The sequence below is a fragment of the Dermacentor albipictus genome, chromosome 3, assembly GCF_038994185.2.
Source record: "Dermacentor albipictus isolate Rhodes 1998 colony chromosome 3, USDA_Dalb.pri_finalv2, whole genome shotgun sequence".
In the NCBI taxonomy this organism is placed as follows: Eukaryota; Metazoa; Arthropoda; class Arachnida; order Ixodida; family Ixodidae; genus Dermacentor; species Dermacentor albipictus.
This window is the reverse complement of record NC_091823.1, coordinates 78596389-78621997: the sequence shown is the minus strand read 5'-3', so window position 1 is coordinate 78621997 and position 25609 is coordinate 78596389. Positions and strand designations below refer to the sequence as shown.

The window sequence follows — 25609 nt, the reverse complement described above, 5'->3', positions numbered from 1 at the left end:
AATGACGAAGCTGGAATGACCACGATGGAACGACCAGGACGGCGTCACGACCACGTGCCTTAAATACGTGCGTCTTGGCAAAACAGACGCCGAAATAGTGAACTTACGTTCCTGGACCCATATTCGGACAAAGCACATCGTTCGCAAGCACGATTCTTAAATATGGACGTTGGCCACTCCGTCATTCTTCAGAATGAGACAGTGAGGAAGACGCTGGCCGCTGATCAGCATTTCTACGAAAAGAGACCACTTTGAATGCATACATTTAAATAAGCGTTCCATCGTAATTGTACCAATGGCTAGCTTGGCTTACTTATTTCACTCGTAAAGGCTATTGTACCATAGCTTTTCCTTTGCCAACCTGTGCCTTCTTTTGGTAGATGCTATTTATTGAATTAATTTTGTTTTATCAGCATTGGTATAACATTGTACCCAGGCCCTCTTTAACCGGAAGCCTTTATCTGTAGTTCCAACAGCGGGCCTCTGTAACCAATGTCAAATAACTGAGTGCATTTGGCTTTGTTACCTACAATTGGCAACTAATGATGCGCAAAAAATATGAGTACGCATGTCTTGGTATGCATACTACGAAATAAGAAACATTTTAAGCTTTGCGAGGCTAAGCAACATGCGAGTTAACACACCTGTTACGCAGGACTGTAGTGACGTGAAATTTTTATAAGTGTGTCGTTGTACACCGTAAAATTCTCCTAAAGGCCTTGTGTTAGAGCTATTGCTTTTCGTTCACTGACCATTGATAACAACCACAAAAAAAACGAATATCAGAAGGAAGTATTTAAACAAGAACAACAAATTCAGAACTTCTTGTACGCGATATTAGCATGGTTAATTTGAACTGTGTCGTGAGCTGCGCATCTTTTTAAGGGGATATAAATAGCATGTGTATGTGCCATATATCCGAAAACTTTTCATTTTTGGCTTTTATATTGAACTGTCTCGTTTGCGGCTGATCCGTTAAAGACTGTAACATTCTATGAGACGTTGTGAATAACTTTCAGCGCACGTTAGTTGGCTATGCCAGAGAAAGTCGATTAGACGAAAGGAAAGCACGCCTCCCATTTGCATTCTTATACCTTCCCCCAGTGTAGAGTAGCCAGCCGGACTCAGTCCTGGTTAGCCTCCCTGCTACTCATTTATCATTTTCTCTGTCTCTTTCTATCCCAAATATTGCTTTCGAGCGCACTGACAGAGAAAGAGAGAAAGACAGAGAGATAAATGAGATGCGAAATGGCAAGGAGGTTAACCGGAAGATATGTGTACGCTTTGCTACCCTGCACTCGGGAAGAGGTGAGGGGAGACAGAAAGAAAAAAGAAAAAAATGCACACATATAGAAAGAGAGGGAGATTAGCACACACAGGGAGATATAAATGAACGCAGTTGTGTCACAGTAGTTCAAATAGTCGCTTGACCAGAGGAACTTCAACAGAATGCCAATTGCACCAACGGGGTGCCGCGCACCTAAACGTTACTTCATGAAAAAAAAAAAAGATGTATTAGAGTGGCGATGTCTATATACCTTGAACAGGGTGCCACTGATGTGCATGTTTATACTCATTAATCGCAGCTTCATGCACATACGAACTTGTCCAGCACGACGCAAAACACTAGGCGCCTTATTCAGGTCTGTGTTTGTTATAGCGCTGTGTATTGGTGCAAACAAGCATGCACGCAGTGAATGAATGGCTGTTGCCTCCGAGATTCCGACGCACACCTTCGCGTCCTTTCTCTCTCTGCCCCCGCCCCCTTTCCTTTTGTGTGAATATTCATATGGCAAGCAAAAGCATTCATTCAAGGTGATACGAGTCCTCACGAATACCGAGTATAACTTGTATCGAGTAAAATTTTGCGCCGTTACACATCTCTGAGGCACATCTGACACACGAGAGGCTTCAAGAAAGGCACCACAAATAAATAGGAACACCAGTGGCATATTTGACTGGCTGTTCCAGAGCACGCTGACGCTTCTAAAAAAAGTATTATTTGCTAGACTAAATGGGTCTAGTATATAGTAATAATACGACTTCACCATCACCGTTAGAGCCTTGTTGTGCCCGCAGTAAGGCTTAGTTCCTATCTTACGCGACTTACTTACTGTCTTCAGAGCGCTCTGATAGACCAGTCGAATGCGCCACAAGTTTAACCTGCAGCCATGACATCCTAGATCGGGCTGCGCACAAGCAAGAGCCATGATTGTAGGTCAGGCTTGGGCGAGCACGACCCGATCTCGGAGGCCTATGCTGCAAGAACGAACAAACTGACCCTGGGGGGAACAAACGAGAATGCCGCTCCGGTTTTACCGTAGCTGTTCGTGGCTTGTGTTAGCCCGCGATGCTCAAGTGAGCTGCTTTCTTTTCTTCCTTAAAGACAAGGTGACATCGGCGCCCATGAGCATGCGTACCGGGACACCTAGCAACCGCGCCACACTCACCGGCCTCACTCCCGGGACGTCCTACATACTTCGAATCGTGGCCGAAAACGCAGTCGGAAAATCCGGTCCCAGCGAGGAAGTGCGGGTGTCCACTGACGAAGAAGGTATCACTACTCAACTTGAGCCTCACACGGCGCAGTTCTATTTTATTATGATGCATCATAACGCGCTTGCTCATTTGCTGGCAATAATATACTTTATCGCTTTGGGACACAACTTTTCCTGTAGAGCATTAGAACAAAGTATGCTTATGAAGTCGAGGGTACGGCGAAAGCTCGCCTGGTTGAGACTGATTATAGAACAGTTACGTAAAAAGGCGCATCCCAGACTTATCATAATGCTACGAAGCCACAGCATATTTTCAGCACTTCATTTACTTATTCTTTCAGCGTCTATATTTCTTTGCCTAAGTTTACCAGTGTGTACATCTACATTAGCCGCCACATCAAGGAATGACGCAACACGGTATATACGAGAATGTCGTCAGTTTTGTCCCTTTACGTGCAGTGTGTGTCAAGAGTGCACTATTGATGTGAGCCAAATAGACCAAATAGTGACAACTATTCTCGCAAGAGCAGGATGTGAAGATAATATATGCAAAAGGGAGCGTGGTACCCTGTGGCTTGTGAAAAGAAAATGAGAAATATTTGCAAGGGGATGGAAAAGGGAAAACGGGAACTATCAGGCAGTATAAAGGTGAAAAAGAAAGCCCCGATGCCCGCACAGGTGATGTTTGGTGATGTGATGCCGAAGCGCCACCCATCCGTTACCTCGTCCTTCCTTCCCAGACTAGATGCAGGGACGAAAAGTTCACTTCATCTGTTTGCTTTCAGCTCCGTCCGGTTCTCCGTACGAAGTCAGGGTCACGGCAACAAGCTCAAAGACTATCCACGTGCGGTGGAAGGTGAGTAGCAAAGCAAATCAATTATTGTACCTCGACAATTTTATTGCATCCTATTGGTCATTATTGTACCCAATTAAGCAATGCAAATAACAAACACCCCGAGTGAATCAGTCAAATAAGTTACGCATTTATAGCTGTTATTCATTGTTACGGGGCCCTGCGTGTACTTATACTTAGCAGTGGTCAAAGCGCCTTCATTTCACCAAATCATCAAAACTATTCTCGTGACCAATGACCGAATGGCTGTTCGGATCAAACCGAGCACCATCAAAGTCGCGGAATTGGAATGGCGACGACGATTTTCCTCCTTTCGTTCCACTGCTTTCAGCCGCCGCTGCAGGCGACTTACCACGGAAAGCTGAAGGGCTTTCACGTGGGCTACAGACCGATAAACACGAGGGAGACCTTCCAGTTCCAAACGGTCAAGCTGGACGACAGCGAACACGAGGCGGTCGCCGAGAAGAAGGAGCAGGAGTACGAGATCCGCGGTCTGCGGAGGCACACCCAGTACGCCGTGGTAGTGCAGGCCTTCAACAACAAGGGCGCGGGCCCCTTGTCCGAAGAGGCCACGGTTCAGACGCTCGAATTCGGTGAGTGCAACAGTAAACGAGCATATTAAGGCATAACGTGCGCCTTCGTGGGAGGAGGCACTTGGGGCAGCTTGAGGTTACCGGAATGCGCAAAGCCAACAGCTCAGGCTGCTGGAATGTGTGCGTGGAGAGGTCGCTTTAGAGAAGACATGTTGACTTGACGAGTAGTTGTGTGTCGCCCCATCTGGTGATACACCATCGCGGGACCCACAGCCATGAAAGTGGGTCAACCAGCGATCCTTCATTTAAATTTAATTATTTTGTTTTTTCGTTATGAAGATTTATTCACAGTCCCTGTGAAGGTGCCGCACCATGCACCCTTCGTGCTTCTGATGTGATTCTCTATATGCTAGGTCTTTACAGCGAACAGCTCTATGGGCTACAGCTGGCGCCGAACCTGCCAACTTTTCTTCCGTGCCTGGAAATACCATCGCCCCGCGATGCTCGTGGTAATTACGTGCAGTACAGCGTTCGTCCCTCGCCACCGCAGTAGCGCTCGCTCCGCATGCAAGGCGTCACGCTGAGGTACGCTGTGCAAATCAGTCGTAAACCGTCAACCGGGTGAAAGAAGTCAAGCGAGGCTGTCTGCTGCCTATGACGTGTAGACGTGCGGCTGCGAAATGTAGTTTCTTGCCATCTTTCCACGTGGTACAGAATTGTGGTGCAGCTGACATCGTTATCCGTTGCGGATGCTTTACGGAACCTCGCTAGGAGACCCAGCCTTGAAACCCTTTGGACTTAAAGGACCCAGCACGATACCAGACAATGCAGTAGTCGCTGTGAAAACCATGGCAAAAGGGATAAAACTGAGGAAGAACAAGCAGCGAACGGATAACAAAATTTGGGTTATCTTCATTGTGGTAACTGCACCATTTGTCTACTAGGCCTATTGAATGGTGTTTGAAATGCAGTAGTGACGGCCGCTCCAGTACAGTGTGTCTCTGTTAGGCCTCTTTTGCATCTTGTCATCGCAAGTTCACAAAGGTGGTCTTTACATACTTGTAACTCAGCAGCACACTTTGTTACGTAACTATGACCTTAAAAAAAAAAGGTATTAGCAAGAAGCTTCCTGGTCATTCCTCCACCCTACTTAATTCGTGGTGCGCGTAATCTCATTTTCATTTCTGGCAGCGCTACAGCGCATTTACGCTGCGCATGTAGAAAGTTCAGTGGCCCATTGGGACTTCGGATCGCGAAGGCATATCTATACGCTTAAAGTGGTACATTACGTCAGAAAAATGTGGATTCTTTTTTTCATTTTTTCTTCTAGCGAGAGTTCCACCATGTAAAGTGAATAAGCTAAACGATGCGTCCTCACATAGGTGGTTTTCGCGAGCTTCGTTTACTTCTCCACAAATAATTCGTTCAACAACTTATTCTTGTCGTGGCAAAATAGGTGACTCACGTGTCATTGTTGCACAAAGGAGAAAAGTGTTGGGAAACATAACGCATAAAGATCTTGTTGACGTACGGTGTTATCACAGTTGTCTGCACTTTTATACTTTCAAACTCTCTCATTGCAGTCACTACGTTGCGAGATTTGCGTCGTCTGGCTTTTTGTCTGTGTGCCCGCAGATCCCCCACCGGCACCTCAGCTGTTCGTTACCTCGAAGTCGTCCTCTACGCTCGAACTGGAATGGAAGTTTACCGAGGCTAGCGAGACGCCTATTACAGGTTAGCACCAGCACTGGCTCAATCTTTCGAGCACGTTCTATAACTTTATTTCACATTCAGTACCAGTGTGAATGTATATTCTTTCAGCCTGTCTTATTTACGTTAAGTATAATTTCATTTGTTGTGGTGGCTTCCTTGTAGTTTCTGTTTGTTTTTAGTTTCCTTTCTTCCTCTTCTTTTTCTAATTTATACTCAACTTTTGACCGTATAAGTACTTGATAGCTAGCGCGCAGACTGGGCGCACTCCCGTGGTGGTGTCTATGTTATTTAGTGTTATAACTTAGCTATTTTTGTACACTGCCGCGTTTAGTTGCAAGGTATATCGACGTCCTGAACCACACAAGCGTTGCAACTCCTCTTACGCCCTAATTACCAAACGGATAGAAATATCTTTCCCGAGATACGTAACAAATTAAAGCGAAGACAGCGTTAGCAATTCGAGAAGCACAAGCACTTCATTAAACACCAGCTCGACTACATCTGATATTTACGCCTTTTATATCACCACCGTTGGCTTTGATTTTGCTACCACGAAAGTTCGTATTGGGATATTACTAAAAGTAATCACGCCTTGGTTATCAGTAAGACTCGAGCCTTGAGACGTCCGCCATGAGTGATAAGGTGCGACAAGCGCGATCACACCTAAAATGGCGCCAAGGACGCTCAAAGTAGCCAACATAGCTCGACTTGTGTACTCGAATTCCATGCACCACGAAAACCTACGTTCACATTCTGTACGCCCTTGTATTTCAGGATATGTGGTGCATTACAAGAGCGAGTACGGGGAGTGGCAAGAGACGCAGGTGAACTCCAAGTTGAGCAAGCACCTGCTGACAAACCTGATCTGCGGCAACCACTACCAGATAACCATCACCGCCTTCAACTCGGCAGGGAGGGGAGCACCAAGTGAAACGGTCAGCGCCGAGACCACAGGAAGAGGTGAGATACAAACGACACAATCATTGCACACTGAGCTCGGTCCACATCCATAAAAATTATTTTACGTAAGACCGTTTCGGTGACCCGACGGCGCTTGAGCACCGGCCGTTAACGGTAACGAAAGGGGCGATAACGGAACGGTGGTCGCGGTGTTGTCCAATTAAAGATTGCACTTATGTGGCAGAACTTATCCGAATAATATAGCTGCCTGTCTTTACCGGAAATATCCTTTTGTGGGGACTTATATAGATGTTTAGTCAGAGCGTTTTTTCTTCCCCTGAAAAAGATCGTCACCCCCGTGACCTATGAACTAATGAACTTTTGTGACACACGCTGATTCAAACTCTCCGACATGATTGGCGCAGCAGGTTGTAGGCCCTAGTGCTTCGGGTGATACGTACAAACTGGTAATGTACCTTGCGAATTTCAACACACGGTTACCGGACATATTTTGCGTAAAATCCTTATCGTACGCAGATATGGCAAGATAATGTAAATGACAGTGAAAAAGGAGAGGGATGTATTTTAATTGCGAAGCTTTCTTTTTCTTTCTTCTGACTAGTCGGAGCCAAGTTCAACGCAAACGCTTTACGTTTTGTATGTAAAATTCATTTTAGATTAGGCTTGTGTAATTTGGTATCCTCATCAGTAGCATCTCATCAATAGCCTCGAAAAAGGACAAATTCAATCAGCTAGATTTGTAAGTAATAACTATAACTGATATTCAAGTAGTTCTGAAATGAAAAGGACATTGGGATGGCAGCCATGAACAACAAGAAGGCCGAAACTTAGGCTTAAATTTCTGCTAATACTTATTATAGTAAGAATGACATTAATCCCCAAGAATATCTCTCAGAACCGACGTACGTCTCGCTTCGTCGAGATAATTGATTTCAGAAATTAATTCTGAATTTAATTGATTTCAAATTTCAGAATACTCACTCAAAATGCAGACTTTTGGTACTATGTTCTTCGCAGAAACAATACAAGAATGAAAGCGGCTCCCAGACGATATTGTTAACAAAAGTAATAATGAACTGCGGTGTTTACGTAGCGTACGTTATGAACCACGAACAACTCGCCCTAGCCTCCACCCTAATAATGAACTCTTCTGTTCCCTATGATAAGGTCGACATCAATAATGTCAACAACAATGTAATTATTATGTTTGAGGTATGTTTGAGGTAATTTTGTATATTCTACAGAATTTCACGTGATTTGCGTGTTTTCTTTTAGATATATATCTTGTACAACAATCTATTGCTATATTGTATGTAGTGATCCATGCCCGTCCGCCCCCTCCCCTGCGCAATGCCTTGTGGCGATGTAGGTAAAGTGTAAATAAATAAATAAATAAAACCCCTGCGGTGTTTCCGGTGAAGTGCCTAGATTAGGTGATTTCTTTCGGCCCTGAATAGGTGGAGCTACAAGCGGTCATATATCGCTTTACTGGGAGTGGATATTTTATTTATGCTATCATTCTTTTGCAGATTTTGCTATCAGAAAATGTTTTAAATTTGAATCGTCAATCTTATAACTACGTAGCTAAGTAAAAAAATATATATAGCACTTCGACAACCTGCACAAAGCAGAACAAACTTGATAGAGTATACACTGATCGGACATCTATTAAAGGTATAATGATTTCGCGTAAGCATAAAACTAATGCATAATATTCGTCCGCTTCCAATGTTCTGATAGATGCAGCTCGCACAATTCTGCTATCTGTTCATGGTGGAAAGCTACGGAGCTGCAGATTTTCCGATTCTGTACTTATCTATATATGGTTTTGATGCGAAAGCATCAAATAGCCCGTTGAGCGAAAAAGCCGGCGTCTGTCATCTGCAGCAGCGAAACGACACCTAAATTTTCGTTGGCTGCGACGCCACGTCACGAAAGCGCCTCGACGGAGTAGATATGGCGAAAGAGAACTCCTGCTGCCACTACAGCGCGTCAATTGTTGCATGAGGGGAGAGGGCATTGCCGAGACGCCACGTCACCCTCGCTCTCGCTTTCGGACGCCGGCGTGTGGTCTGTATCTTTCTCTCCCTCTCTCCCACCCCCACTGCGCTTAGCTGCTGCGTGCGCTTGCCGGCCTTGGGGGTCGCGGCTGCTTGCTGCGTCTCCCATCGCACAGGACGTGGGTGGCATGCGGCGCTGGCACCGCAAGCTGCTGCTGCTTGCTGGTTCGGGCAACACCGCTATGGTACATTACTCGCAGCACAAAACTCGAGAAAACTCTCAGCGGCGTTCAACTGGACGTTAATGCTTTCGAATTCACAACTCATAAGAAGTGCTTAGGTGTCCTCGGATTTTTTTTATTTCTCGGCACTTTTCGTAATGAAAATAGTGCACGAAATTGAAATTCAGATTCCTGCAACCGGTAGAAATCACATTTCTCTCGCAAATGAAACACATCTAGTTTAAATCGGATCAGTGTACGGTTTATAGAGCACGTTTGCGTTCCGCGTGTACTAGAATAAGAAAATTGAAATTAGCCACGGGTTAGAGCTTGTCTTGTTTTTGTTTTTTTGTACTTGTAGGCTGAAAGCATGGCTCATACTGATGAGCGGGATTTACCACAGCAGGAGATTAACACTACACACAGCAATAAATAATAAAAGAAACGAACAATCGCAAACCAAGCCCTGGGTGACATAGCAAACAGCGTAATTAGGCTTCCCCTTTATAATGACAGCGTTTCTTCTTCCTCCTCGGACACCCCAGGTCCGGTCCCACCTCAGGACAAAACCCAGAATGTCCTTTCGGCCAACTCGACGTGCATCTCTGTGAACCTGGACGGCTGGAGCGACGGCGGCTGCCCCATCACCTTCTTCGTGCTCCAGTACAAGCCGCACATGCAGCAGGACTGGATCCTGCTCTCCAACAACATACAGATGGCGCAGTCGCCCGTCACGCTGCCCGACCTGGCGCCCGGCACGTGGTATGACATCATGGTGTCCGCGTACAACGACGCCAGCGCCACTGAAGTCGAGTACCGCATTGCCACGCTCACTCTCAGCGGAGGTGAGTCAGGAGACACCGCGATTCGCGTGCATGTCCCCAGTGAATGTAATACGAACACTGCATAAATGTATAAACACAATAGCACGAATCCAAACAAGACGGTGGTTCGTGCAGAAAGTTGAGACCTCGAGAGATCGACACTGGTCGAACAAGGAATGTCTCAGAATCGCATATGAGATTCAACTGAAGCTCAAGAGCAAGTGTACTGACGGCAATAAAAACGCTATAGAAATGCAACGTAGCTTATATAGCGACTTCTGAACGTTTCGACAAGGGGGTCTTTATCAGAGCCCTGATGAAAGCGCCCTAACGACCGAGTGCATGACCCCGTGTTAACACTTTGGCTCCAGCCCGATACATCCCTTGTTCGACCACTGTTTATTATAAATAGGACGAATTAACCACGAAAATCGCTTGGTAAAGCTTTTAAAGAATGTATTAGAAAGCTTTTGTCAATCCATGTTTCAGTATCACTCAGGCAATGATACTTTATTTGTCTGTATTGCACTTGCTCCGTTTTGCTCGATGAACAAATTTATTGTACTGTCAAACGCCGTCGTGCGTCAAATTGTACATAGGCCAAACAGCTCGCAGCTTTAACACTATATAGGCTGTGAGAGCAATTCAACGGTATGAACCCTATGACAGGCTCTAATCTTGCATTGCACTGCATTCAAGTGTACCCCGAAGTTGTCCGAGATACAAATAATTTGGCGTAACCATGACCAGAGGGCAGGGCAAATCGCTTAGGCCTTTCATACCCATCGATCGGGCAACTTGTGCGTCAGCCGTGTTTCATTAGGTAACGTATAGTGGCTAACAACTCCTGTTGTAGAGCGTATGGTAAGTTTGTAGGCGAGTCGTAAAGAATTTTAGATCGCCATGTCATTAGGATCGTGGAAGACCCCACGACAATGGGCTCGGAGCCTCGGACGGAGGTAATACTACCGCGGATGCTGTCCGGCGCCTCACACGTGTGTCTGACACCCTCTGACGTTGTGTGTGTTGCGGAAGAAACAGCAGCGGTAAACGCGCTTCTGGTGGAACACTTCGGCTGGAGAAACGAACCTCGCTCGCTTACATCCGTGTCGCGATCCGTTCCAGCAACGGTGGCGCCCCTGGCGGCTCAGTCCCAGGAGAGCGGCGGGTCCCTGTTTCGCGACCCTGCCGTGCTGGTGCCCGTGGCCTGCGCGGTGGTCGTGGTGCTCGTCATCTGCCTGGTCGTGGGCGTCGTGCTAGTGCTGCGCAGGCGCGAGAACGTCTACGACACGTGCCACACGCAGCACATATGTGAGTAGCCGAGAGCAATGCCGATAGGTTAGCCCACTGTAAAGGTAACGCCTAACTGGTAGTGGATCCAACAGCCTTGTAATACTTAAACTACGATTATGTTCTTTGTCTGCTTTATGGTTCTTTCAAGCACAAGAAAGCGGGATAAAGGCTGGGAACAAGAACACGAGAACTGCACTTCTAAACTGTCTCAATCTGCTTATGGAAATAACTTGAGTAGCTTCATTTGTTTATTGTAGAAGTGTATCGTATTCGCGCATTAACTAACACGGTCGGTGGTAGCGCTGGTGCTTATGCTGCTCATGTAGCCAAATTCTCGTCTGCTTTCAGGCATCTTCGACTCGTTTTGCCTCTACATATTTAAAGACCTTAATAACAGCGTATTCGAGAAACACAAATTATCACGTTAGTCGCTACGCAATGTCTGTATTGTATCGGCCCTGCACACAAAACAATCGTCACTCTTGGGCCAGTCTAGTGCCGTGCTCCCTCAGTTACGCCTCCTTTCTCCTACCTTATGTTCGCGCTCGTTCTTCCCGCATTACGGCTGGCGCTTCGCCGAGTGAGACTGCAAAGCAGTGCAGCCACCGCGCAGTCTTTCTTCTCCTTGCCGTAATCACTTCCCCCTACCCTTCGAGCTCATTATGCAAAAAAGATGTGAGGCGTGCAGACAGGACACAAGAGTACAGAGAAGTGGACAACACGAACACCGACTATCAACTGAAGTCGGCGTTCGTGTTGTCCACTTCTCTACTCTTGTGTCCTGTCTCCACGCCTCAACTCTTTTTTGCATAATGAATCCCTACCAACCAGCTCAGCTTTCTGTCGTTCTAACCTCCTCGCTCGCAGATTCGAGCGAGTCGGTGCGCAAGACGGACAGCATGTCCATGTCGGCCTACCCCAAGGACAAGCAGCACTTCTGCGACTCGTCCGGAGACGAAGGCGCCGCGCAGCGCGAGCCGCTCTACTACCCGTCGCCGTACGCCACCACGCAGGTCTCGGCGGCCGCGTCGTCGGCGATGGTCGCCGGAGAGATGTCGTCGTGCGCGTCGCCCGGACGGCGGCTGGCGTCGGCAGGCGGCGGCGACTTCGGCAGCGGCGGCGGCACGCTGCAGCGGACGCGCTACGGCGGCAACAGGACGCACCTGTACGACGTGCCGCTCAGGCCCAAACAGGTACCCGAACTGCTCTGCACCAGGACGTAACCGAAGGACGTAGCCGCGGGTGTTCTGCTTACGTGTCTACACGCAAACCCCGACCCGAGACACTGTGTTCTTCTTCATTTTTTTTATTATTCTTGTTGAGACGTGGCATTGTTACACGACTGTGTGTGTGTGTGTATATGTATGTATGTGTGCGTGCTCTTTTGTACGAGAAGTTTTGCGAAAGAAAAAGAAATTGTATGCAGTGGTTGACAAGTGGGACGAACTTGTCGCAGGCACTCGATAAGGGAACTTCTTTTTCTGTCGCGCGCTTGCGAAACTGCGAACGCCGGTTCTCCGACACGTTTGCTGATAGAAACGGTGTAGCGTGTTGAAATGCCAAGTTGTAGTCTCATCTGCATTGACACTTCAACTAGAAAATGAGGCGAGACATGCATAATGCTTGTATACGTTAACGCGCCGGTCAACGAAAAGTGCGTTCGAATGGTAATTATGTTTACGTGTTCGTGTCTTGACCAAACTTGTCATCGTAATGCGCAGTAGCATGCCAACGGCATGTTGGTCTTAAGCATGTTTTGTTTAAAAACGCCAACCTTACTGATAACGGATGAACATAACTGAAGCAAGGGTGCTTTTAAGTCGGACTCCAGAGAAACTGTGGCACAATGCATCCAGTTTCGCTTAATTTTTTTGTTATGTAGAACTGAGTGACACCATTAGGACATTCCTGCGAACGGCTTGTCGGCAAGTTAATCGAATGTTGTTATTCACATGGTGAAATTCCCTTGAAAATTTCAAGCAAATTTCAAGCAAACAACATGACGTACTTTTTAATGCTCCTTAAAGAAGTGTAACTAAGGGCAAGTATGGACTACCAATGCGGCTAAGATGCCACTCTTATGAACTTTTGAAAACTCATTCGAGGTTGGTGCTGGGCTGGAATAAACAGGAGTGAATGAAACTTATTTCATTAGCTCTACGTTTATTCGGTGACTGTAAGAACAGGGTGAGCGCTAGCAAAGCCTCTCCTTGTATGCGCACGCCACGTTTAATAAAATTGAATTTGAATTAAATAATTTGTTCTAACAGATGTATATAGAAAAGCGGCACCGTGTTAAATTTTGCGCACGATCGAAAGAACGCACTGGCGCGCGGCCCCTAACAAGATTTGCACAGTGTTCTGTGTTTATCTATGCGCTTGAACATTGAAATGCTGCAGGATGTGTTTTCACGTTGCCATTTTTTAAATTCACTGTACTTTGCTTCGGACGCTAAGCACTGTAACTAATGTTGGATATACCGAAGTTCGGGGTTTATAGAAGGTTATACAAGCGACTGGCTCAGCTAATACTCTCTCATGCACAGATATATTACTACAGCTTATATTAACGCAGTTGTACGTGTTATTAGTTTGAGTAACTTTTTCAACAGGAAAGGCCGTCTGGTAGTAGGGTCAGTGCCCACATTGATATAAGAATTCATTTCGTGGTGTCGCGTTGCAATGCATGGCAAATTGCCGTCCAATGCGAAGCGCGTAAGTAAGTTAACGAACATAATATCAGTCAAAAGGCGATGGGGCGAAAGAGGGGCAACCAAATAGTGTCCACGTCTTCATATGGCCTTTATCGATGTCTTCTGTGTGAATAACTTATTATGAGCTTCAAATATTAGAGTCGCAGGAACACGACATTCCCCTAAAGACGTGAGTCATGTCCCTCGTAGCAGAAAAGTGGCGACTCATGCCGACTTAAAACCTCAATTACTGAAAGTTATAACATCGATTAGATATATAATCCTGATAACAACAACGCGAGATGAAAGGTAACTTCGTCCTTTCGTTTACACGTTAACTGTCACAATATAGTTTCGTGATATATATGCGGCTCTTGTTGAAGCATATGCTCAATGAAATTATCGCTGTCGACTGCATTTCTCTCAGCAACCTAGAGTTATACGCCAATGTTGTGCCTTTTATGCGAGAGATGAACAGTTTTTGTGTGTCTGCCTTCCATTACTATCAATGTGCCCGTTTGTCCAAAACGCGATAGCTTCGCATACGACACTTGGTTGAATCTGCTGATATATGTCTAAATTCATATAAAGGCTGAAAAATCTTCCAACAAGTGTTTGTGCTTTATTGCTCCACGGTGAAAGCAATTGCTGGTGTGACTACGTTGAGAATGACTGAGTTAGACCTTCGGTTTTAAATGTGTTCAGCATCAGGCCACCTGACATGACGACGAGTCAATTCGAGTGTCTGCTAGGATTACTAAATAAACTTGCAGAAAATGTGCAGCTAGGGTACCATCAGTTGTTTCTGACTTCCTACAGATATTTACAGACTTACACAGACTAGGTATCCTTACAGGATCGGCGTCACATCAGTAAATGCATTCGCTTACATCTGTAACGTTTAATGCTTGTCACAAACGCATGGTTTCATGAAATATGCACATTCTCTTATTTCAAAACGAACTCAAAGTAACATTCGAAGGTTGCTTGTAGTGCATTTCCTTCATGTGCTGTTATCGCAATCTGTATGGCCATCTGACGCTTAACGTGTGATTAATGTGAATTATAGTCACTTTTCTGTTACTTAAAATTCTTCGTTGTGTAGACATATTTGATATTCGTGAAGAACTTCTATTGCATTACATGTGGATTATTCTTGAGCGTCGTACCAATTTTTTGGCGATCGCAATGTAACCAGGAAACTTGACGTTGACTTGTCCCACCGATGTGCTGAAGCCATTACACGCCGAGCGGGTATCAAAGCAACTGAGGCCACGCATCTTTGCAGATAATGTGGGCCTCATTTAGAAATAAACGAAATGGTGCTAAAATGACGTTGTGTCTCAAATTTTCCGTCAGTTACGAGTTTCGGTCATTGTACGTACCAGTCAAGCCGGACTTCGTTCATTGGCTGCGGTACAAGGCCATGCTTTGTCAAAACATCTACTACAGGCTAGTCAAAAGCGAGCTCATGACATATCTGAAACCTTACAAAGTAGCTGAAAGTACTACATTGACGTAGTTATGAAGATAATCAGTCTTCAGATGATGACAACGGCTACAAACAAACAAAACAAAAAGGTATGAATGACTTAGTACTATATACTAAGGAATCGTAGACGTTGTACAAATATTTGTCGTTGTACAAATATTTGTAAATCGTTGTACAAATATTTGTCCTGTTTACCAATAAGCTGACTCATTCCAACGCAATAATAATTAAGGAGCCCTGTGCACACGACACTAATAAACCACTCTAGGCACTTCGTGAATGAAAAGCTTTATCTTTTATCATTGCTTGTTTGGCAACACCGAGAAGACGCCATTAACAGCTAGGTTTAATATAGTAGTTCGTAGTAAAATATGTATGAAATATCGGAAATTAACGTACTTCATAACTCGACAAGATAATGCGTAGGAGATGGTGCGAAGATGTTTATGGAACACCTCGGCTGGTGTAAAAAGCGTGTGATTTGCAGAACGACATCGTTTCTCAATTACGAACATTTGAGGCTTCGAAGAAAAGTGGCTCTAAAAGAAATAAGGCTCAACATTTTAAGGACCGTAATGTTTCGGTTTGTCTCTTGGGCTTAAAAGGACCCTACCACCCGTTTTCAGGTCGCCATAATTGCTTTAGATCTATTTCTCAGCATGCCATAAAACATAAAGCAAGCGGAATTACGAAAATTGACCCACCCAAACCAAATTAATCGGCCCGAGGAAAATCAAAGTACAAGCAACATGACAATTACCCTCCGCACAAATCTTTGCTGCTTTAAGTTGCTCATTTCACTTCCCCGTGACGTCATATGGCACCACCCAATAGCAGCAGGACATTAGTGGAAGTCGGCGCGCCATGGTTGTCAAACCTTCTCAGCCTGTTTATGGCGTTCTATGGCGTTTCCTTGGCTTCCACAATCGGGCGGCGCACAGTCCGATCTCGGAGGCCATGGCGTCACTTATATGGTTCCAATAGCTCCCGCGAGGTGGCGTTGGCGCGCCAACGTACTCGGTTTGCTGCGCGTAGTTCCTGCCGTGGTTGCAACAGTTTGCGCGTGACTCTGTAATACTTAAAATGGTTGCAAAACGTAGTGCCACAGCTTTTTTCGCGGTATTCACAATGTGGTGCGAACGTAAATCGCACACGCTTTTTAACCAATTATCATAGCGACACTTTCGTTTGTCACGTCCTGTCAACGAAGTACACCAAATCGCCGCACCGAGACGATGCCATCGGTTACGCTCAACAAGCTTTCCCTTGCGCGTTGCAGGGACTCTTTAATGCATTCGCTTGGTCTCTGCCCTAAAATACTACAGCACCTCTTAACAGCCATTTAGATCCCAGCGTAAGAATACCGCAGTTGTGCGGCACTATAGGCGAGGACAGAATGGTAAATCGTAGCTCTCTGGTATCTCCTTTGCTTCAGCAGAGTGAAGACTATACAGCTTATGCAAGGCTCTGGATGCAACCGCTTCCCACAGGGGCGTTCAGTTTAGATCAAGGTACGCTCTTTGATTACTTCACCCACGTAGAATCCCAGCCGTAGAGCACTGCATCTTCGCTTCTATATTTTTTTTATTTTTGTTTCACTCTTAGATGCGTTTTGTCCTTGTCCTAGTGCCGCACCTGCACCATCGCTTATAGCATCGCACCTTGCAAATACACAGCTGAGTTTTACGAGTGCACAGGCAATATATATATATATATATATATATATATATATATATATATATATATATATATATGTGTGTGTGTGTTGTCCGATGCCAGCCGCACAGATTCAATGGTTCCCTCGGGGACATATCGACTTGATGCTTTCAACATGATTGTTTTGTGAATTTCTATTGTCAGGTTTTGAACTGCTTAGCTTTTTATATTATTTTGATGCTTATTTTTTTTAGTGTGCACGTTGCCAAGATCGGCCACCAGGCACCAAATTTGATTAAAGAGTGACGTGATTGCATAAGATAAGCGCAGAATCTTAGAGTTGTTAAAAATACGCAACGCTTGTTTGTTTAGGGGCAACTGCCATGATCTACAGATAAACTTGAATATGCTTGTGCTTGTATTCTCTGTGTGAAGGTTTCAAAATAGATCTCATTGGTCCAAGTGCGATTTTTTAAATCAAGAAATACAGGCCTACAACTTTTGCGAGGGTTCTAGGTTGGGCTAGATAGCTTCAGGTAAGCATGGCGTCGCGTTATATGCGCTGTTCGCCATGGTCAATAATTAAGCGATGGAAAAGAAAAGACAGCAGAGAAGAAGGAATTATTATTTCAATTCTTGCTTCACAAATGGCTTGGAAAAAGTTAGTTAAAATATCTATAAATTCAGTTATCTTTAAATTCTGATTGCAGGGCATCCTTTCAGAAAGGCGCATCCTTCGTCCTAATTACCTTTTTTTCTTCGAATGATCTGCGTGTTCAGTCATTGTGTTTTTGGCATCACCTAGCTTCTTCATGAACTGCTATACACCTCGCGAGATGAATAAGTTTATTTACTACCCTCACTGCTGCCTGCTTGTGATGCACTTATTGTGTAAAACCCGCAAGCTCTATCTTCACGTCTGATCACCGCAACTGACGCCATTCTCCGTATTGTAACGTCTATTGCAAGTGTTGTTTTGGAGTTTCTCTCCGCTATTTTTTCCGTCTTTCATTTCCCTTTGCCCTTCTCCCAGTGCAGGATAGCAAATCAAAATGTTTTCGGGTTAACTTCCTTGCCTTTCCCACGCCGTTTATCTCGCTCTCTCTCTGTGTGTGTCTCTCTCTCTATCTCTTCCGTTTTGGAGCCTATGGCTAACTTTGTTCAAAACGTCGGGCCGCTTGACATGTAAAGACTCGTAGTACATTGCGTGTCATTCGGTTGTCACGTGTGTGTCTGTTTTCTTTCTTCTCTTTAAGATGGAGAAACGGACTTGTACGCAGGTAAGACACAAAAGTTTTGCTTTCCTTTCTCCCGCATTGGTCTCATCACATGGGATGGCTTGCAGACTGGTTACTTAGACATAGTAGCCATTTACTTTTAACATGTTTAGCATTCCATGCCTACTTCAGATGTTTTAAAATCTATCTATCTATCTATCTATCTATCTATCTATCTATCTATCTATCTATCTATCTATCTATCTATCTATCTATCTATCTATCTATCTATCTATCTATCTATCTATCTATCTATCTATCTATCTATCTATCTATCTATCTATCTATCTATCTATCTATCATCCATCCATCCATCCATCCATCCATCCATCCATCCATCCATCCATCCATCCATCCATCCATCCATCCATCTAGCTAGCTCCAGCATCCATCCATCCCAGCTCCAGCTCTAGCATCCACCCATCCAGTCAGCCAGTCAGTCAGTTTCTTACGCCTAGTTGTCTACAAGGCCTCAAGCTATATGCTCGTCCTGGTCGTGATGCCACCGTGGTTGTTTCAGCTTTGTCATCTGGCTCTTGTTCTGCCGTCGTACTCACGCTTTCTACGCCAGCCCAATGGTCTAAGCTGTCTAGTAGCTTGGGCCACTAGGTATGTGCTCGTGGACGTGATGCCGTCGTGGTCGTTGCATCGTCATCACTCCAGCATTGTCATCCGACTCTCGTCGTTCCGTCGTCGTCACGTCATCATCGTCATACAGTCGTCATGCATTCGTTGTCATACCATCGCCGTGACGGCATGTGGTCGTTTCACCATCGTCACTTCAGCTTCAACATCCGACTTTCGCCAAGCCATCGTCGTCACGCCATCGTCTTTACACACTCTTTCCGGTACCTTCTTTGTCATGCCATCGTCGTCATACAGTCGTCGTCATTCCATTGTCATGATACCGTTCTCATGCCATCGTCATCATTGCATCGTCCTCAGGCAGTCTCAATCGTGGTCGTACTAAGTCTTCGTTGTCGTACCGTTATGGTCATTCCAACTTCGGCATACGTTTGTCGTCATACCATCATCGTCACGCCATCGTCATGTCATGGTCCTCATGCAGTCTTAGTCACGCTGTCATCGCTATACTATCATCATCATTCAAAATCGTCATCTCATTGTCCCTATGCCGGCATTGTCATACCACCTTTGTCGTTCCACTGACGTCATTTCTCCTTCGTCATTCTATCGTCGTCATGCCATCATGCTCACGGGTTACATTTCTATGCGAATACCATGGTAAAGAGGGCCAATACAAAAGAGTGTTTGTTGCATGTAGCCGAAGTCTCAGAATGACCACTGCAGATATTTAAAGAAAAACGTGACATCCGCAATACGGTGTGTCGCTACGCATTACTTGAATGCTAATCGCATTACCGTCAACAGTCATCGTGAGATGGGGTCTGCCGCAATTTTTATTGTATTAATTATAACAGAAAGAAATCTATTTTCAGATTTTGTAGAATTTGTCGGCAACGAGACCAAGTATTCAAGAGGCGAGGAAGTTTCACATTACAGGTAGGTAGTTGGGTGTTCCTTCTTTCTTTCTTCTTTTTTATATCACGATTGACCAAACTATCAAGTACGGACATCTTATTCAGACTCCCAAAGAAGTGTTACCGGGAGAAACAAACCCTCCCTCACAGTTATTTGCGAATGTTGCTAAATGCTTCCAGTTCCCTCTCTGAAAGCAAACATATCAACCCCGGAATAAAGTAACGATGTGTTCCGAAAAACACAATTACTTAAACTCGTATGCTACGCCTATGCTAACCTATTTCCAGTGAGGCACAGCGTTGCCACTCTCTAAATCGTGAAACATAAATGGCGACCAGTATCTGGCAAGCTGTCGACCTCAAATGATACATTTGCGTCGTGCATTCTTGAAGCAATATATGGAATCTACGGTTTGTCGAGTCGATATAACGCTCGAAATTCCATACATAAATATCAGAAAACTGTGTATTTCAATTTCTATCTTCGAAAGGTCAACGAAGTCGTATTGAAGCTGGATATTTGTTGTTTTTAGAGCTCAATACCATAAAGGTTTCTTCTTGAGACTAACACCGCCCCGCGCACACTTGCAAAATTGAAATCTTTCGCACTGTGCATTGTCTCTTTACACAGAAGCCCAAGAAAATTCATGAAACCAGAGGTGCTGATGAGTGGTGAAGTGATGGACATGGATGAGCTCTCAGAGGCCGAATGCGATAGAGATAGGCTTCGATACCATATGTCAAATCAAAGTGAGTCCATCCGTGCACCATTTTGTGTATTCGAGACACACGTTAAATGTTTTCGCTGATGCCAATTGGGTTACGCTGAGGGGAAGATAAAATGATTGCCCTCCTCCCTCTTTTTCGCCAAAACAGCTTTAGAGAGTACCACACTAATCGGCATAGCCATCTGAGATACCACTTCCGAAATATCCGGCTCAGAGTAAAGTGAATTGTTCCTTCAGAACGGAGATACCCAAGGCCCATACCTGTTTAGCTGTATTTCGCGCAGCGCTCGTCAAATGTCGCATTGATGTTATATGCGAAGTAGAATGTCTCGACATCACAGCGCTGCTATCGAGGCATCCTTTGCGGATACATATGCCCGTTGGCGCGAGTTGCGCCGCTCTATAAATATACATGCGACAGCGAAGCCGCACAAGAGTCACCCAGAAATCGATGACGCCGCCGTGACATTAGCGATGGAAATTAATATTGTCACGGGTAGAGATAAATAAAGAGTATACTCATGGCGCTATTTGTTGAGAACACTGAGAACACCCAATATGGCGGATAGTATATCCTTAAAGCTCCCCGTCGTCCTTCTCACAATGACCAACGTCAACATTGTCGTAATGCTCGCAGTATCGTGACGGCGTTAAGGGATCGGTAGGTATACAAGGCACCATCAGAGAGGTGTGAGAATAGGCTATGGTGTCTAATATATACATATGTTATATGCTACAAGTTCTAGTAACTCTGGGGGGGGGGGGATTTTTCTTCTCTTTACATTCATCATTAGTCAAGATATTTGCCTAAAATCAGCCCTTTGATGAATGAAAACCTACCGTAAAATGAAAACCTACCGGACGTTAGGCCGTTGAGCGAGTTATTAGTATCTGTGGCTCGAAAAACGAGGCAACGAAAAAATGGACACAAGAGGAACAAAAAAGGCAATACGAAAGCTTAATACAAACTTGTAAAACGTCGCTGTGTTTTGATATTCTGCGCTTTGCTTTCTTTCATTACCAGTTCGTTTCTTCTGTGGATGCGGTTAGAAATGTCATTTCGGTATCACAAAGAAACTGTGACTCAAGCCTATTGGCAGCAGAAAGTGCGCTGCTGTTCTTTGAACGACCCGTTTCTTTTTCTAAACAATGTATATCAGTTACAATAACAGCGTTAGTGCTGATGTATAATTTGTTCAGACGAGCACAATTTAAATACGTTAAATTTAATTGGCACAATTAATTAACGCTTGTCTGTTAATATTTTATATACGCTTCACTGTTTATATATGCACTACACAGCTTAAGATGATCGCTATACGTGACAGAACTCATTTCATAAAATTCTTATAACCAGTATTTGTGCAGGCTTAGAGGAGTCGGTTATCAAGATATTGCGTCAATTTGACTCTACGAAAACAGGTGGCCCAGTTGTTCAGGAAGAGGCGTGATGCGAGCAGGCACGTAGAGAGACAAGTGGTTCTTGTGGGAAAGGAGGAAAGGCTGGCACTATCTTTTGCACCCCATGCGGGAGCACGGCTAAGCGCCAGGAGGGTCGGGGAGATGGGATTAAAGAGTTCGATGTAGTTATCTACCCTCTCGGCAGCTGGATTGTGAAGCTCACAAAGTACAAAACATGACATTACCGGCTGCGACAACATTACTTGCCGACGCACTACACGCGCTGTTGATTTCCTTATCATGATGCTGGCTAACAAAATACTGAAAAATAACCATCAGCTCATTTAAAACTAAAAGGTTGACTTCGTGACCTTTTTCCCAATCTGTGTCGCGTACTCCATCAAAGCGAAGGCTGAATTTGACCACCATAATCTCGAATAGCGCGTCCGTTGAAGGAATTGTACTTTGCGAAAACGAGTAGCCGTCACCATTATGGGGCCACTACATCTCTTTCTTTTATTTTCATTTCAATATAAAAAGTACAAGACGGCTTGCGGTCAGGCAAAGATCGCCTTCAAGTTTGTGTCAGCAGCATAAGCCAGAATAGTGATAATGAGCTTCGTGAATATTGCTAATTGTCGTGAATATTGCTTACTGTCGTGAATATTGATTATTTGTGTCTGTCCAGTAAGTCTTGTTCACGAATAGCAGAAAGACTTCCTAAAAGCGACTTCTTAACGCTCTTAGTGCAATATATATTTGCGAAGGTCTCTAAAAAAAAGTTCCCAGCTAAATTTAGGCCGAGACACAGGGGATCCGGTCGACTGGGAGCGCTATAGGGCCCCACGTGACACCAGTGCGTATAGGTTGCCTTGATAGTGGCATCGAGGCAACCTACTAGTGCCCACTCGTTAGCGAGGGATTCGATCGGCAGAAAAACTGAACTGTGGCTGAGATAGCTGCTTGAGGGACTTTGACGTCCATTGTGGGTCACAGGAAGGCTTTGGCTGGTCATTTTCTCCCCCTCTCTCTCTCTCTCTCTTTTAAAGCGCAGCGCTTAGGCGCCCGTTCTTGCATTGAGAGTCGGTGTCCCTCGGCGACCTCAGCGTAACTGAGCGAACGAGCGCAACGGAGGATGAAAGAGTGAACGCGGAGCGCTGCGGGGGATGAAAAACGGCGACAGCGAAGAGAGCGCGAGGAGGAGAGCGGAGGAGGAAGGTATACATATATATGGCGAAAGCGTGGGAAGAAAAGCGTGGTATCGCGCAAGACGGGCTCCGCGGCGACGACTGCTACGAGATGGCGCCAGAGTAGCGCGCCGTAGTGTGTTCACCAATGACGCCAAACATAGGGCATGCGGCGAGTGCGTCCACCGATGGCATATATGGAAAGAACGTGCTGGATGAGCGGAGGTCTGTCTGCGGCGGCTGCTGTGAATCGCGCCCATGCGTCACCCACGCGCTGCCTCTCGCGCTCTCCGGATTAGCGAGGCAGTTGCGTCAAACTTCGCTCCGTTTGCAATGTGCCGCACGACATAGATTGTCCGCGTCAGCTGAGCTGCGCTCAAATTTTGCATTGGAAAATATCGTAGTGGTCGGCGAATTTTTTTCTGTGCAACCTGACCCCTCCTCCTTTTCTTTCTTTCAGATACCCTTGCGAGGAGTCAACAGGATCAGTCATCGTATAAGCATTTCACCGAGGTGTTTTGAACTTTGCCGCCGCTGCCTTGTTTTATACAGTGTTAAATCGAAGAATGGAGACCAACTCTAAGCGGTCTGCAACGCCTTAGAAGATCATTGCATCGGTGTGAAATACTGTCATGATAGTGAGACATCATAGATATACATCTGAATAACGCATAATTGTACCACGGCTGTCCATTATGCAACAGCACTCCGTTTAGGAAACACCCACAAGAGCATACAAAAAAAACGAAGTTCTCCCCGCTTAAATTGCGCTAGACGCGCCCTTAGCAAGCTGGAGTTGTGTTTAGCACAATCTAATGAAGATGCCGCTTAATTTGACGTATAGAATATGGAAATACAAAATATTTCTCAGGAAACATGGAGAAGCATTGAAAAGGCGCATCGTTAATTCGAAGAATAAGAGTTGCGAGAGATCGGCTTCCAAGCGCGGAGTCAGGCTTGTTCGCTGCGTGAACTCGGAAACGGGCCATATGTACAAATTTTCATATGCGATTGGCCTCAGAAGACGCCTTTACTGCTAACGAAAGACAAGTACAGCGAGAAAAAACAGGAAGGACACGGGCGCTGTCCTCACTTTTGGCAGTAAACATGTCGCGCAGTCAATACCAACTTGGCCAACTTTAAGTTCTTCTAAAGGCCTCAGAAGAGGCTGGCTGTACAGTTGAAGAACCACGAAAGGTGGCACTGTGCCAGCTTCTACAGCGTGTACACATTGCTTCCGTCATCAACCGGACCTGATACGCGTAAGAAGCGCAAGTGATCTTCTAGATGGTTCCCTCTAAGAATTGCCTATACTGCATTTCTTTCTTGCGTTAAGTATTGGCTAAAGAGTCCCTGTAACACATTTTCTTTCAAACTGAAGAACACACTGGAATGAGTTCGGTGTACACCTTTGCAATCTTTTATTTTCTTTCTTTCTTTTATATATATAGCCCGAGCGTCGACCGCAAGGCGTGTCAACGGTCTTGTGGCGGCTAGGGGTGCCGGGATCGCCAACAGTGTATGCAGCACGCAAGGCGATTTCCAGTTCAAATGTCATCTGCTGAGACCGGATTATAGGCAAATGCCTGTTTGTTCCCGGATGACACGGTCACTACCTTATAATGTATGAGCACAAATTATAAGCTAAGAAGTGGCTTATCACTGACTTTATAGTGCCTATATATTCCAAATTCAGTCATTTCCGTCTATAAATGCCTGTTGTTGTGTTTCGCAACTGAAAATGATTTTTTTTATGGGGGGGATTCTCTATTGCGATAGCAAGTATATAGACCCTCCAAGCTAATTACGGCCTTTGGCATCGATGTCGCCATGAGGTTCCGCATCAAGTCCAGGTGCGATAAGATCGCGCCCCTCATGCGGTATAGGCTGTAGGTGTGAGAGAAGGCGTGCGAGGCTGAGCTGAGAATGATGCAAAGTTCATTGGAGGTACTGTCGGCTAAAGTTACGTGGTCGCCTCTTTTCGGCTCCTCCGCTTCTTTTGTGGATGTGGTAACATACCTGCCAATGGCGACTCGCCTGAACTCTGCAGTATGATGATGATTGAAGTTTATTGGCGCAAGTGCATCTAAGAACTCTGCAGTAGACTAGCAACTAACTCGGCTCCTCTGAAATAAACTAAATATGAGCCTACCACACAGCTCCCCCCCCCCTTCAGCCATTTTCCCACCGTATTTTGTATTTTTCGTGCTTGCTCCGCTTGATGCATCCATGTAAGCAAGGAAGTTTGGCTATTTAACATACACTATATTTGATCGCATAGCGTCAAGACAAACGTATCAAGCGTGTTGGCTGCAGAACGTGGATTAAGTGCCTAAAAATCCGCTCTATAGCCATCTGCATCGCTGTTCACTTAATGAGTGCCCCTCGCCGCTTCAAGGCCGCTGACATGCCGTGCGGCCGTCGCTCATGCGATATTAGTAAAATATTGCGACGGTGTATTTTAATGAATATTGTGGGGGTTCCACTCTGCATGCGGCTAGGGCTGAAGGCGAGCTCCGGATCTAGCCCCACGCAGTCGCTTCGTGGTACTCCCAACCCGTAGCGCGGGAATCGCGGCTACGCCGGGTTCGGACGAATAAGGCAACCAGCGGTGTCAACGGTAACAACGCTTATTGCTATAAGCAATATCGAACACTCGCAGAGGGACGTCCTCTCAGTAAGAGTAGTTAAAGGCTTGCCTCGTTGTCTCGGTGGGTCATACAAACGAGATCACTCACGGGATGCGGCAGGTGCTGTCCAGGCGGTCCAAGGTGTCGGCGTCCCAAGAGAGAGAGTCTCTCCCGGTAGCGCGCTTTT

The 25609-nt window shown here is 45.5% G+C and overlaps 1 protein-coding gene across 1 annotated transcript in view; it reads left to right on the top strand.

The window, feature by feature from the left end:
• The window catches only part of LOC139057424 (cell adhesion molecule Dscam1-like), a 105644-nt gene extending 81993 nt beyond the window's left edge, over nt 1–23651 (top strand). The window contains exons 11-23 of the mRNA XM_070535650.1: nt 2387–2554; nt 3284–3354; nt 3683–3944; nt 5520–5618; nt 6372–6557; nt 9285–9584; nt 10689–10874; nt 11724–12049; nt 16477–16552; nt 17954–17977; nt 19435–19498; nt 20108–20226; nt 23253–23651. Of these exons, the coding sequence (XP_070391751.1) occupies nt 2387–2554; nt 3284–3354; nt 3683–3944; nt 5520–5618; nt 6372–6557; nt 9285–9584; nt 10689–10874; nt 11724–12049; nt 16477–16552; nt 17954–17977; nt 19435–19498; nt 20108–20226; nt 23253–23314 (1943 nt within the window). The 3' untranslated portion in view covers nt 23315–23651. The remainder of the gene's footprint in view (nt 1–2386; nt 2555–3283; nt 3355–3682; nt 3945–5519; nt 5619–6371; nt 6558–9284; nt 9585–10688; nt 10875–11723; nt 12050–16476; nt 16553–17953; nt 17978–19434; nt 19499–20107; nt 20227–23252) is intronic.
• The last annotated feature ends 1958 nt before the right edge of the window (nt 23652–25609 follow it).